This window comes from Sinocyclocheilus grahami, unplaced genomic scaffold (assembly GCF_001515645.1).
Source record: "Sinocyclocheilus grahami isolate Dianchi unplaced genomic scaffold, SAMN03320097.WGS_v1.1 scaffold126.1, whole genome shotgun sequence".
In the NCBI taxonomy this organism is placed as follows: Eukaryota; Metazoa; Chordata; class Actinopteri; order Cypriniformes; family Cyprinidae; genus Sinocyclocheilus; species Sinocyclocheilus grahami.
This window is the reverse complement of record NW_015505305.1, coordinates 3,148,960-3,163,393: the sequence shown is the minus strand read 5'-3', so window position 1 is coordinate 3,163,393 and position 14,434 is coordinate 3,148,960. Positions and strand designations below refer to the sequence as shown.

Genomic DNA, 14,434 nt, shown 5'->3' with positions numbered 1-14,434 from the left:
GTACTGTGTGAGAAGAATTACGGGCCGATCCGAGACGTTACGAGCGCCTCCCATCCTCCCGATAATTGTCAAAAAAAATCGGATGCTGTCGGTTTAAATTCGTGTTGTATGTGCGGTTGAACGAGACGATTTGGCAATCCATCTGAAGTTGACCAATCAGATGACAAAAACCATATAGTCTATAATAATTTTAGTTTAGCTATACAGTTCTATTTTTTATCTGTTATTCCGAATGTGCCAAATTTGCCATTCAGATTTATGAATGAATAGGCCTGTTGTATTTCCGGCAAAACAAGCAGAAAATCAGAAATGGCCTACTCCCTCGAGTTCTTTATGAAGAACAGAAAGTCCATGCTTTTCTCTGCTTTTCAGCCATTCTCTTTGCCATGTCCTTTGTCTTGGTTTCTTTTTTCTTTTTTTTGTGGACGTCACAAGCCGCCTGCCACAAAGAAAACGATTTCGTCCTCAGAATCCATATTTTTATGAATGGCGCGAAACATAATGCTTACGTCAGAGTTTGTAAAATCGTAGTAACTTCGTGTCGTGTGTGTGACTGTCGCCGTACGATTTTCGGATAAACTCAGTCGTGACATGTGCCAGAGCTCATGACGTTCCAACCTTCAGAATCGCACCGTGTACGCCCGCCTTTAGAGAGATGGACCAGGACAAAGATCTCTTTCTTTCACTTCCAAGCCCCCTCTGTCTCGCTCTCTCTGTCTGTCTGGTAAGACTAATGGTATAAACAAGCTTGGGGTTAAACACATTCTGTCCTCATCTTCCAGAGACACTCACGGTTTAAACTGTAGCCTTGTTATTCCAGGAATCCAACTTTAAAACAGACACCCCTGTTCTAAAAAAAAATATGATTAGTTTGTTAAACTCAACAAAATAATTACATTTTAGTCCGTACTGTATGCATTAAATACCCAGGATCAAAGAGATTGTGTTTCCATTTTATCTCAAGCAGTTCTATAGGAACGGTGGGGTTCAGTTGGAATTGCAGTGTGTGTCAGTGAAGGTGAAATGGAGGGATCTCCCCCTTAGGCTGTTAGGGGGTCTCTTCACTATAAACATTCCTCACATTCCTGCTGCTAATAGGATCAGAACTGTGGAGTTCCTGGAGGAGAGCTCTTTTATTGTGTTTTTAGAGTCTTAAGGCCTTTCCACACTGAGCGTGATGTGAAAAAGCGAGGCAAATCGCAGACGAACAGTGCTTTCACACCGAACGCAAAGCGATTGTTCGGCTTCTGCTAATTCACACCTGCCCGCTAGGTGGCGCCGACCAACAATGCATTTTTCCTCAGATATGTATCTCGTATATGGATTTAACATATAAATTAAGATAAACAAAGTTTGGCTCTACACTAGAAACACAAACTAGCTATAATGCTTGCAAGAATAGGCTACATCCTAAAATATAATTAGAAGTACAATTAGCATCAAGCTACACTTGAAAATGTATTTGCTTACCCACTTTTAACCATCATTGAGTGCTTGTAATAACTTCCAATTGTGATTTATAGTTGATTTTGATTCTATAATAAGCACTCGTATGCACTTGTATGTTTAATAACGCTACACTGCTAATATTTGTCATAAACATCCTTTATTGCTATAAAAAAGACCATGAGCTGCATATAAATCACATACAGAAAATATATCGTCATAATCATATGTCTATTTGCTTTCACATTTCATGTGTAGAAGCTGAGTGAACGCGCTCTGACTCATAACACTTGCGCACGTGGAAGAAAACGGACGGTGCTCTACAGGTCACATAATTCATTGGAGAATTATTAGAAATGTTATTCTGTATAAAGAACATGTGAGAATAAATCTGTTCTCAAAAACCAACGATAACAAGAACTCAGCATCCACTCTCTTATCCGGGATAGTCTTCTTCGGTGTTTGTTTTCACTGGTTTTCGAAACAGCGCCACAATTCTCACACTTTTGTGCAACAGCAGCTGCTCCGGTTACGTGATCATAGCTCAAATCTTATTGGACGGCCCGTGTTTTCGCATTTTCGGTGCGCGAATGTTCGTGGTCTATGTGGAAGCATCCATAGAAATGTATTGTTTTATTCCAGCATGTCAACGCGTACGATATTCATTTAGCTTTTTTTGCGCTCATTGTGGAAAGGCCTTTACATGGATGGTGGTCTGATTCTTTTCTCTCACTCGCTACTATTTGGTCTCTTAGTCTTTTTTTTTTAAGGGCAAGTGGTGGTTTCATCATATTTTGGTTGCACATGGGTGATGCATTGAATAATTAATTATTATTTTAATTCACAAAAATATTAAAATGTATTCTTTATCATTATTAGTAGTATTCATTGGCATAGTTTTATATTGCAAATATAAAATTAATCTTAATATTATTTTTTTAATTAAATTAAAGCTCGTCTAAAGACTGGTTGGCTGGTTTTGCTTGCTTTGTTTTGTTTTGATTTATTTTTGCGGTTTTGCTGGTGTTTTTCCACTCTCATAGCACATGATCGAGGAGTAAATATTCTAGATTGAAGGTTAAAGGCCATGTCACTCTAGACTCTCTCAGGAGGGCATCATATTATGAGAATTATTCCCTGCATTATTCCCTCTCTAGTCTCCAATCCTGCCTTAGTCCCTCCTGGATCTTCAGTCATACATAAACATGAAGAACTGCATGCAACAATAAGCTCTAGCTTTATTAAAGCCTCTGCTCTGTCTGAACTGCTGTCTGTTTCCAACCAGAACTCTCTCTCTCTCCTCTGGAGTTCATCTGCAATTTTCAGTGTTTTTCTTTTTAAATGGCACTCTGCTCTTTGGTCGTCTCAGGTTCATTGTTCATTGTCACTACACATTTTGTATATGTTTGATTATTGTCTATCTGCTAATATTTCACAGATTCAACCTTTCTAATAATCTGTTAACGCCTTGTTTAACATGTTATGAATGGTTGCATATATGATGTTAACGTGATGCTTGTTTTGGAGTGTGAGAAAACACAGATCTGCTTCTACTTCGCTCACATAATCTTCAGGCTACTGATTTCCCCATGATACCTGTCACAATTCACATCCTGACTGCTTTTTAATGACACCCCAGAGCTCACACAGGGTTCCTTCAGTGAGTTGGTTTAGTGCTCGCTCCGTCCTTGCACATTTGGGCAGATCTTAAACCTGCCAGGAGTCTTTCCGCATGCTAGCATCTCAACATGTTATTTATCACCCACTCTGAAGCGAAACACTTGTGCGGGTTTAAGATAGCGGGTTTACGAGACCCCCAGGTAGGTCCCAGGACCTGCAGGGGGTTGACGCATCCTACCTGACTTATTTACCATATTTCCAAGATGCTCTCCATTTCTATTTGTGGTTCCCCTTGCGGTTCCTCATCTATTTGAGGCACTACTCATATTTTCTTCATAATTTATTTCTTTATACCTCTTTCCTCATCTACCTCTCCTTTTCCTCCTTACCTCTTCTCTCTCTCACATACACTGCTGTCTTTATTTGCGTCTCTTCCTCCCACATCCCAAGACTAAAGAATCGCCGCTCTGTAGTTAGTCACGCTCCCTCAGCTGTTACGGCTAGTGTGGCAGCGAACACCAGGAATAAGGTGGAATTTACATTCATCCTAGTGAAAGCAGTTGTGCCACCTTTCTAGTCAGAGAAATGTAGTTGAAATCCCCCACCTCATTCATACTTTAACAGGTTTGATTCTGTCATGGGTGAAAATTCCACCAACTCCGCTCATCTCTGCACTCTAGGCAGAATGCTGCCTCCGCTCACATTCGAAAAGACACAGGGAGACCCTTTTATTTCTAAGTCCCTATGCACTCCATTGTGTTTGTGTATATTCACAGATTAGAGTAAAAATAGCTTGTTTTCTTGTTTTGAAGGATTCTGTAAAGCATCGGTTATTAGATGTCTTTGGCTTTTCATGGAATTTTATTATAATTTTAATTATTTATTACATGTATCATTTTAATGTAATAAATTAATGTTACTGTCTGATCTGATTTCTACAGACTTCATTGCATATATTATTCTGCATATTGTTAGCAGGTTATTGTTATTGTTATTAAAAGCTGTATCAGTTTCCACAAAAATACTAAGCAGCCCAACTGTTTTTAACATTGATAATAATAAGAAATATTTCTTGAGCAGCAAATCAGCATATTAGAATGATTTTTGAAGGATCATGTGACTGGAGTAATGGCTGTTGAAAATTCAGCTTTGCATCACGGGAATAAATGACATTTAAAAATATAAGAAAATACAAAATAGTTATTTTCAGTTCTAATATTATTTCACAATATTACTGTTTTTAGTCAAATGAATAGTCTTGGTTAGCATTTCTTTCAAAAACATTAAAAAAAAAAAATCTTAACCAACTCCAAACTTTTGAACCTTACTAATGTAATTCATTCAGAACTCTCATTAGCTCTAATATTAACTCTATATTAGCATTACAACTACTTCCAAGACAAGAAACCTCCTAATCGAGATTTAAAATGGTCACTGACACCATTTCATGAAAGTTTAGCATTTCTGTTGAGAAGGGCTGTGCCAGATTACTAAATTTGGATCTTGCTGTTGTTTCTTCACCTAAGGCCTATTTCACACCATACATGAAAGGCTATATTAACAGGTTTCAGAATTCACACTGGTTTGATGAAACAAGGTGCTCCAGACGAGTTAAGCAGTTTATAGCTACACTTTGGGGATTAATTCTGTGTAGATTCATTACCATAAGAATGTATATGTGTACCATAAGGATGTAAACCTCTCTTCATGTAAATTAGATTTAATGACGAAGTTTCAAATTAGAGTTTGTAATAATTCTCAGTGACTCACTTCCATTAACTGAGGTAAAGCAACCTGGGCTTCCATTACACCTGAGCAGTGCCACAGGCTGATTGTCTCCATGCCACGTCGCACTGATGCAGTAATTCATGCAAAAGGAGCCCCTACCAAGTATTGAGTACATGTACAGTAAATGAACATACTTTCCAGAAGGCCAACAATTCACTAAAAATGTTTTTATTGGTCTTATGAAGTATTCTAATTTGTTGAGATATTGAATTGGTGGGTTTTTGTGAAATGTGAGCCAAAATCATCACAATTAAAAGAACCAAAGACTTAAACTACTTCAGTCTGTGTGCATTGAATTTATTTAATACACGAGTTTCACAATTTGAGTTGAATTACTGAAATTAACTTTTCCACGACATTCTAATTTATTGAGATGCACCTGTATATTCAGGGTCTAGACTTTGACATGTCAATAATACACCCACAACAATAGGTGGCGCCAAATACGCATAAAACGAGTGTGCCATGAAATACGTAATGTAATGCGTGTTGTAAAGATCGCGAGTAAAAACAAAAGAAAATCTTACAGCTGCATGAGTCGTGACTGTCACGTTAGCCTGATGGGACCAAACTCCCTTTGTGATTTTAAAACGTAAGACAGTACCCAGATTTGAAGACTACAGTAAGATTTAACTTCTACTGTTAATAAGATTTTGGTAGGCTACTATTAGATGGATAGCATAAATGTCCTAATTCAGATGAGCTACCTGCTTTTTTTCTTGTTTTTTTAAAGTGTATATTTTTTTTATGTGATTGTTGGTACATTTGACCAGTTTTTACCATACTTTCAAAACAAAAATTTAAATAGGAAAAATATGCAATATGAAAATAATTGAAGACAAAATGTGTTTTACTGAGAAAAAACAAGATTTGGCTTTTAAAAAGTAGGTACATCTGGAAAAAAGGGGGGGGGGGGTCGTCTTATATTCGTGCCAATACGGTATATTTTATAGGAACTACTTCGTTTTTAAAGGAAGTGCCATTTTGTGGTTTTGGACTAGTTAAGCTGTCTTTAGCTGGTTCTTAACAGTTGTGATGGTCTCAGCAGATCATGTGGTAGTGGTTGGCCACACAGGAACAGAGAGTGTGAAGGTGCTGGAAGCAACTTTGTGTCTCGTAGTCAAAGGCTGCATTTACACTGCAAGTCTTAATGCACACATCCGATCTTTTGACCATATCCGATTTTTTGGCCCGTCTGTTTACATTCATTTTAGACACGACTGGCATCCGATATCTGTGTTTAAATGAATTCCCACCCAAAAGGATTGTCTGCAGTTATCGCAATACTATGAACAATGGTAGACCCTCGGGTTTTGAATGGCCGTGCTATTAAATTTTTTTATTTAGGCCTTATTCACGTCGAGTTTGCCAGCATGGACAGCAGCTGTCATGGATGTTTTGCAGCACAAAATCTGACTGAATGTATAAATGATGGAAAATAACGGTAATTTTCATTTGTTAGGCTATTTTATCTAAAGCTCGTTAGAGGTAGAATTCTTTAGTGAAATAAAGTAGCGCCAAGATGACATTTATTGAAATTAATTCAAATTAATTAACGAGAGAGAGAGGGAGAAAGAGAAAACACGCAAGTGTGAAGTTTGCGAACAAGTGAAGCTTGTTGGTTTAATTACAAAAACTGCTTAAGCAAAAAAGTTAGCTGTTGCTTTTAGCTGTTGTATTTATAAAATTCACAGGGCAGGGGTTGAAAATCAGCTCCTGAATGTATAATTTCTTTCCTATATAACGTTTCCATATCTAAAAAAATGTGAGCACATACAGCACAAATGCATTAAATGCATTAAAGTGAACCGGAAGTTGCTGCCGACTTTATTTCAGTGTAGTGACGTATTTCCAGCTGAAACGGAATATTGAATAGAGGGCATGGTTTTATGTTTGCGCTCCTCCTCTCTGTCTCTCACTCATAGCAATCTAACAGTTGGAGGGGTGTGTTTAAGTATATTCTGCCCAAGCTGTCAAACTGACGTCATCAGAAAAGGAATGCCATTCCAGAGCGGAAGTAAATGTTAAGATTTTGATTAAAGATTACGAAGACAAACTATTTTTTTCAGCGGATTAACTTGCACGGATTCATTGTTTACATCAAGACTAGCAATGTACGCTAGTAAAGTAAATAAAGTAAATTTTGATTTCACGCTTTACCTAGGATTGTCGGAAGGGGAGAAATCGGCCCAAAATCAGCCCGATTATCTTGTGGTGTGTACCCAGCATAACGAGGAGGAGTCCGATGACAGTCTGTTATATGCACAGGTGCGCGAACAGTTGCACTGTGCTCGCTTTTCTAAATGTAAACTACAAGGTACACTATCCGTGCTATCTAAACATACAAGGGTTGTATGACAGACAGCTCTCGTTAAACCCGTGAAGTGAAAGTGAAACCTGTCTCACTTTAAACCCATTTTTCTTAAAATTCCATTCCTGAAAATCATAGCCATCAGCCAACTTCAGATAGCCATAACTTTTGTTTTTTCGATCAAGCTATGGAGAAAATAAAAACAGTTTTAGAAATGGCCTGAACTCTGCTTTCATTTGGTATTAAAACATAAAAAAGGTAAAATTTCACCATGTGGTGGATTTTCCTAGATCGCATCACATATGAGGCAGGGCAACAACTCACTGCATGATGGAGCCTAGAGAACGTAGTTAGAATGTCCCTAAAATTCAAGATATGGGGCAAAAATGTAATTTGTCCCCATATAATTTGTCTCATATTTACATCATATAGTTAAGCAATGTCACACAAGCAATAGGGTAAGTGCAATATCACACGAGTGCAAATGTGATACTGATCTTACACAACAGTTCAGTAAGTAAGAAGTTAATATTGTTATTTTAGACACAATGTTGTCTGTTTTGCTCAATTTTGCCAACAAAAATATAAAGACAAAGCAGAACTAGCAGAACTATTAGTCTCTGAGCAACACACAGAGGCATTTCATATCTTAATGCACGTTTTGAACGAATTGGGTGAACCATTTGGCACGTTGAACCATTGGCCATAGCATAGGCTCATTGGATTTGAAGCGGCGCTGCACAGATCGATTGATGTATGGCATCAAAGTACCGCAAAAGCGGATAAAAAAAGCATGCAGAGTTGTCTGCTCTCTAATCGCTCTCGCGGTACTTTGATGTCACACACCGATCGATCTGATGATGATGATCCACTTCAAGTTGAACAAGCCTAATGATTCAATGGACCATTCATAAAAAACCATTTACTCCTGAATGAATCAGCCATTTGAACGAATCGAATGAATGAATAAATGACTCGATGACTTAATCATTAAGACATTTACCAACACCTACTGGCAGTTTTAGTTTATTATTTAGAGTATAATTTCATTAAAGAAATAACTTCATATTTCCATAGTAGTAATAATACAATTAATAAAATAAATTATTAAAGGTATAATTCACCCACTCAAAAATGACAATTGTGTCATCATTTACTCACCCTCATGGTCCAAAAGGGTATACGTAATAAATTTTTTCATTCAAAATATTTCTTGCTGAAGCTACTTTTTGTCATGTTTGTTTGATGCTTTACACAACAATGACATTAAATTATCTTTTGGGAGTAATTTCTCAGCCAAATTTAATGTGCGATTAATTTGTGATTAATTAGATTAATTAATCGCCACATTAATTAGATAAAAAATTTTAATCGCTTACCAGCCCTAGTATTTATGCATGTCAGAAAGAGATTTATGTGTGTACATAAATGGCCACACTGAATTGTCAAATATGCTTTTCTTTGTCCAAGTTTTTTTATACTCCGCTCTTACAGAGAAATGGATTTTCAAGTGGACCGTCTCCAGGATGACAGTCTAAAGTCATTTTGCACAGTCTGGTGCTTTTTGCTGACAAAAAAATTAGACTTCAATTTCCCAACCCACACTCAGAAGCAGCGAGCATCCCTGATGAAATTAAACCAGTCTGAAACATATTCACCTGGCCTGTCATAGTCGTATCACCTTTAGATGGTTGTCAGGGGTGCTAGTGCGTTAAACCAGTGGAGGTTGGATGCTCTGGCTAGGTGAGGGAACCCTGTGGCAAGAGTCAGCAAAGGTTCTGCATCAATAATGCAGCAATGCTCCACTTCCCTAGTTTAAACGCACCATTGGGAAGGCGGCACTGGGAGTGGAATATCTTAGGAAGTTAGCATGTAGATTTGAATGGCTTTCTCGATGTGCATGTGTGAGAACAAGAGCATCTTGGCATCAACAAACAATATGGGGGTTAACACACTAATCCAAACCAACTACTGGAAGTTTTCTCAATTTTTCTGCCACTTCCTCTCTGTGTGAGTGTCTGAAAGAGGAATTAGTGCCCCCACAGCTGTTTTGTGTCTGGTCTGTCAGAATGGGTGACTGGTCTTTGTGCAGTCAACTTATATTTGAGGCTGATTTGCACGTGGAGTCATGTCAGACGGAGAGTTGTGACGGCTCCACTGTGAGCTGTCAGCCCGAGGAGGAGTCTTCCAGCATGCTCTGTCTTCCGCTCTGACCTTGAACTCCACACTCTCCAGCGGGCCGGTCATGCCGTCTCTCTCAAGGGCAACATTTCCTTTCCCATGTCTCAGTGAGAAAGAGCAGGGTTTTAACCTCAATAATGAGATTTTTAATGAACTTGTGGATTGTTTTAATGTATTTGTTAAGTGTGTTTGATTCTACAGTGGAAAAGCATGGATTGAGATGAATGATTTTGGAACGAAGAACCACATTCAGGGTAGCATTCCCCCCAATAATTACATTAGTAGTGTTCGTTTTTCAATCGCCGGTTCTTGAACTGTCACATTTGGTCAGTTTAGTAAGTAGTTACATTGCTGGTACAGGGTTTTTGTGTTACTCTTTAAAAAAGCAGACTCTAGCTAAGACAGTATGTAAATTTGCGAGAAACCCTTGCATTGTTTGATAGCAAGATCGCATCCAGACAAGGTCAGCCTTAGGATTAGTCAGTGATTCATTCAGGCAAACCACTGTTTAGTTGATTTCGAAAATATGTAGTTTTACACATTTACACTCTTGACATTGATGTTTTGTAGTACAAGAGGATTAAACAAATACTTGCAAACAAAAGGTGCCAGATTCCTACGTTTCCTGTTGACTTTGCCAAAGAAGCCTTCCATACAAACACACAAATTAAAATGCTTCTACCCGAGCTGGCCTCAACTGGGTCTTAATTCAATTATAAAAGACTTTTATAAAAGAGACCTGTGTTCAATAGCTTAATTTATGAGTCTGCACACTGCAGCAGTCCAAGCTCGTAGTATGACCCTCAGTTACTTTGTGAGGTGCCCCAAGTCTCAGTACTTGGTCCATTCTCATTAATAATGTGGCTATTTCGGTGCATGTTATTAGTATTGACTGGCCTTGCAGAGAGCAGGCAGCCAGTTATTGGCTGGGATTTGGATCTGCCGTATGTGCTGATGAGGCCCAGAGTTTAATCACTGTGGAAACATTAGAGTTGTTAAAACAGGAAGCCTTGGCACTGCAGAGGGAAGAGAGAATGAATTAATGAGATTTGAAGATACTGAAAAGACATAAAGTGTCAAATGATTCCATTGATTTAGATGGAGAATTAAGGAAAAGATCAAAGTAAATCAGAAGTCAGAAAGTCATTTTAGCAACGAGCTTACATTCTGATCTCACATGTCTGAGAGTGTTCTTGCTGTGACAGGGAAGGCGTTGAAGTCCTCATAACTGTCCTGTGCTTTCTGTAAGGGCCTGGTTAATACATGCACACTGCCACCATGTGGTCAGTAAGGGCACTGCATGTACACTAAAAGGACATTTGAGTGCACAGTGTGGGCTGGATTGCCACCTCTTGGCCAGAGGCAAGATTATTTAGAATGTGTAACCAGTTCTCGGCCATTTTAGAGGAAATCTGTTTCCTTGGCACATTTGGTCACAGGGGTGTGAAGAGGTAATGTTGGGTGAAGCCCAGCTGGAACAGGTGGTGACGGGTGTTGTGGAATTTGTGGCTGAGAGCTAAATCTCTCTGTCGTCAGTTTGGTTGAGATTAATCTGTTGAAAACCACCTGCTAGATTGTTGGCAGTGCTTGGTCTTCCTCCCACTCCACAAATCCTTTGCATGGTTCTGCCGAAACTCACTTTTCCCTGTGGCTTGTGTCTCTGTAGCATTCTCCGAGTGGCAGAATGCTCTGGTAAAGATATTTTTGTGTATTTTCAGGAAAGGTCCCTATAGTGGGCATATAAGCAGTGAGTTTTTTTTTCTTGAGGTGGTTTCATTACCATCATCTGACTGCTCTCACTTTAAAACAGCCTTCCACTAAAAGACTCTGAGCCATGACTGTTTTTCTTTCAAACATTCTTTCAAACTTAGTTCAGCTCCATATAATGATTGTTAAAGATGTTTGCAGATGTATGGATATATAAATATAAATATATATATATATCATAGATTATTATAAATTTTTGATACATAATATACCAAATATATTGTAAATATGAAATATATTCATATATCCTCCTCCAATGTATACACATCCAGACCTGGAACGTTACAGTCCTTACAAGTTGTTTGCTATGGCACGAAATGCAGTTGGAGGGCAGGAAGTGATTTTTCTACATATAGAATCGCTAGCAGAAACTCAAAATGCATATTATTTTTGTGTTGTTTATGGATGCTCAAATCAGTCAAACCAAGAAACCACAAGGAGCTTTTATCGTGCACGAAAATTTGTTGTTCATAAGGGGGGGAAAGACAAAAAATTTACTGAAAAACGCAAGGAAAAAGGGGCTTATAAACCTGCATCTGCGGTCGGGAGGAGCCGAGTCAGATAATGCTTGTGTGTGCAAATGGTTAATATAAGATATAAAGATATTAATAAAGAAATATATAAATAGATACAGGGCTGCCAACTCTCACGCATTCAGCATGAGACAGAATTCACTCAGTGCTAAACGCCACACATAGACACGATGTAAATAAGATATTATATATGTAGTTTAGAGAGCTTCATTGATTATAACGGAACATTGTGAGATTGTGATAAATTGAAGTGAGTGACAGCTTTTTAGTGATTATATGGAAGCGCTATTTGCTCGCTTTGTAGGCTATAATCAATTCAGAATTTGAATAAAAGTTTTGTTTTACGTGCTGCTAACAGGACCAGCGGCTACGTACCCTGTACATGCAGCAAAGTTTCAGGAGTGACATATATCCCTCATATAAATGCGGGATTCACTTTCGAAATTGCTTGTTTGCAATCAGGGTTAGTTGCTTAGCCTATATCCACCGCCTCGATGTCAGGCAAGTATTTCAATTTAGTTGAAAAATTGCTCCTCTTCATTACATAAGGATCACGTCCAACATAGTCAAACCAAAATTTATTCAGACACCTTCAACATTTCACACATTATCACAGTTTATTCACTATAGTTCAGAAAATGGTTGTAAAATATGACAAGAACTCAGAACAAATTAATCTTGATAATGTCAGATGACACTTAAGCAAAACATGGTCAGGTCAAAGTGTCTGAATAATTTTTGGTCTTAAATTTACTGGTAGTCCACTGTATGATTAATTTTTGGGTATAATATGTCACAGTTTACTTTATTTTGCTATCCTCACTAACATAAATGAACTATAGTGTCCTGCACCCACTAGTAAAAAAAAATATTTTGTCTGAATAATTTTTGGTTTGACTATGTTGTGATTTTCTGTTTATACCTTTCTCTTGTAATACTGTCTAAACCGGTACAGTACAGCCTTTCCTCCATCTCATCCATTCTGCTTTTCACTTCCTGTCCTCCATCAGAATTTTGTGTGTCATCAGAATCACGTGATTGCAAACAAGCTATTTTCCTGTTCCTGTTCCTTTTTTTTTTTTTTTGCATCTACAATGATGTTTAAGGTCCATCAATCAAAGGAGTATCAAAACAGACAGGATGTGAAGTGGTGGGAAAGGGTTAAGGCATTGGTGCCTCAGGACATGCTGGGAAGACTCTGAGCAAAGGCATTTATTGAGTCATGGTTTACACCCGTTACATCCTGTCTTTCAAAGCAAAGTATTAATTGTAGGATAAAGTTGTAGACATACACGTACAGGTTGCATTGTGATCATTTTCTTTTGTTCTACTGTGAATGTTTTGTTGATCATATTAGCAGTTTACTGTAGCTCCAACAACATAACATGGCGTTAGCAACAGCTAGGTCATGGGTTCAATTCCCATGCAGTGAAAGTCACTTTGGATAAAAGAGTCTGCCAAATGCTTAAATGTAAATATTATCATAATCTTGTATATGATTGGTTTGTTTTGTAACTAATGGAGTTGTCCTGTTCTGTTTCCTGCAGAAAGTTCTACTATATCACTCTACTGAGGGACCCCGTTTCCCGCTACCTTAGCGAATGGAGGCACGTTCAGCGCGGGGCGACGTGGAAGACATCCCTGCACATGTGCGACGGTCGGACTCCCACTCCCGATGAGTTGCCACCCTGCTACGAGGGCTCTGACTGGTCGGGGTGCAATTTGCAGCAGTTCATGGACTGCCCCTACAACCTCGCCAATAATCGCCAAGTGCGCATGCTGGCCGACCTCAGTCTGGTGGGCTGCTACAACCTCTCCACAGTACCTGAGAAGAGGCGCTCACAGCTCCTGCTCGAATCGGCCAAGAAAAACCTGCGAGACATGGCTTTCTTCGGCCTGACGGAGTTCCAGCGAAAAACGCAGTACTTATTCGAACGCACCTTCCACCTCAAGTTCATCCGGCCCTTCATGCAGTACAACAGCACGCGGGCGGCCGGCATCGGCCTAGATAATGACACAATTCAGCGCATCGAGGAACTCAACGATCTGGACATGAAGCTGTACGACTACGCCAAAGACCTATTTCAGCAGCGCTACCAGTACAAGCACATGCTGGACCGCCGGGAACAGAGACTACTGAGAGGACAGGCATCTTTCCATAGCCCGTTCCGAGAGGACGGAGCCGGAGGAGAGGGAACGGCACGCCTGCCAACCGAGGACTACATGAATCACATCATCAACGGCTGGTAACCGCCCACCCCTCTCCAGAGAGACCGAAAAAGAGACACAGTAACAAAGGAGAGGGGGGAATAAAGAGACCCAAGTGGAATATCCATTCCCAGACAGGAGAATTCAACGCCCCATCCTTTTGGGTGGGAATATGGGACCAGAAAACATTAAAGAAATGAGTCTGTTTGCGTTTCGCTTGGTGCAGCATCTCATAGGCCTTTTTTAAATAAACGTTGTGGCATAACATTAATATTCAATTATTAGTGATTTTTTTTGTTTGTGCCACAAAGTTTTTCTCAACTTCCGTGCTGCAGTGTTTCTCAAAAAGTGTGATTTGAAATGAACAAACAGGTTTTAATATCTGATTCACATGAACTCTTCAGGAAAGTGTAAAGATTTTTTTTATATACATATATATATATATATATATATATATATATATATATATATATATATATATATATATATATATATTTAACCCATAGCAGATCTAGACAGGTGGAGCTGGGGAAGGTGGAGGGTTTCAGAGAAACTCTGAAAGCGCGCTGCAGGAATCTCT

General features: G+C 38.9%; 1 protein-coding gene across 1 annotated transcript in view; it reads left to right on the top strand.

The window, feature by feature from the left end:
- LOC107590258 (heparan-sulfate 6-O-sulfotransferase 1-B-like) overlaps positions 1 to 14,253 on the top strand; it is a 59,228-nt gene extending 44,975 nt beyond the window's left edge. The window contains exon 2 of the mRNA XM_016278941.1: positions 13,194 to 14,253. Within this exon, the coding sequence (XP_016134427.1) occupies positions 13,194 to 13,896 (703 nt within the window). The 3' untranslated portion in view covers positions 13,897 to 14,253. The remainder of the gene's footprint in view (positions 1 to 13,193) is intronic.
- The last annotated feature ends 181 nt before the right edge of the window (positions 14,254 to 14,434 follow it).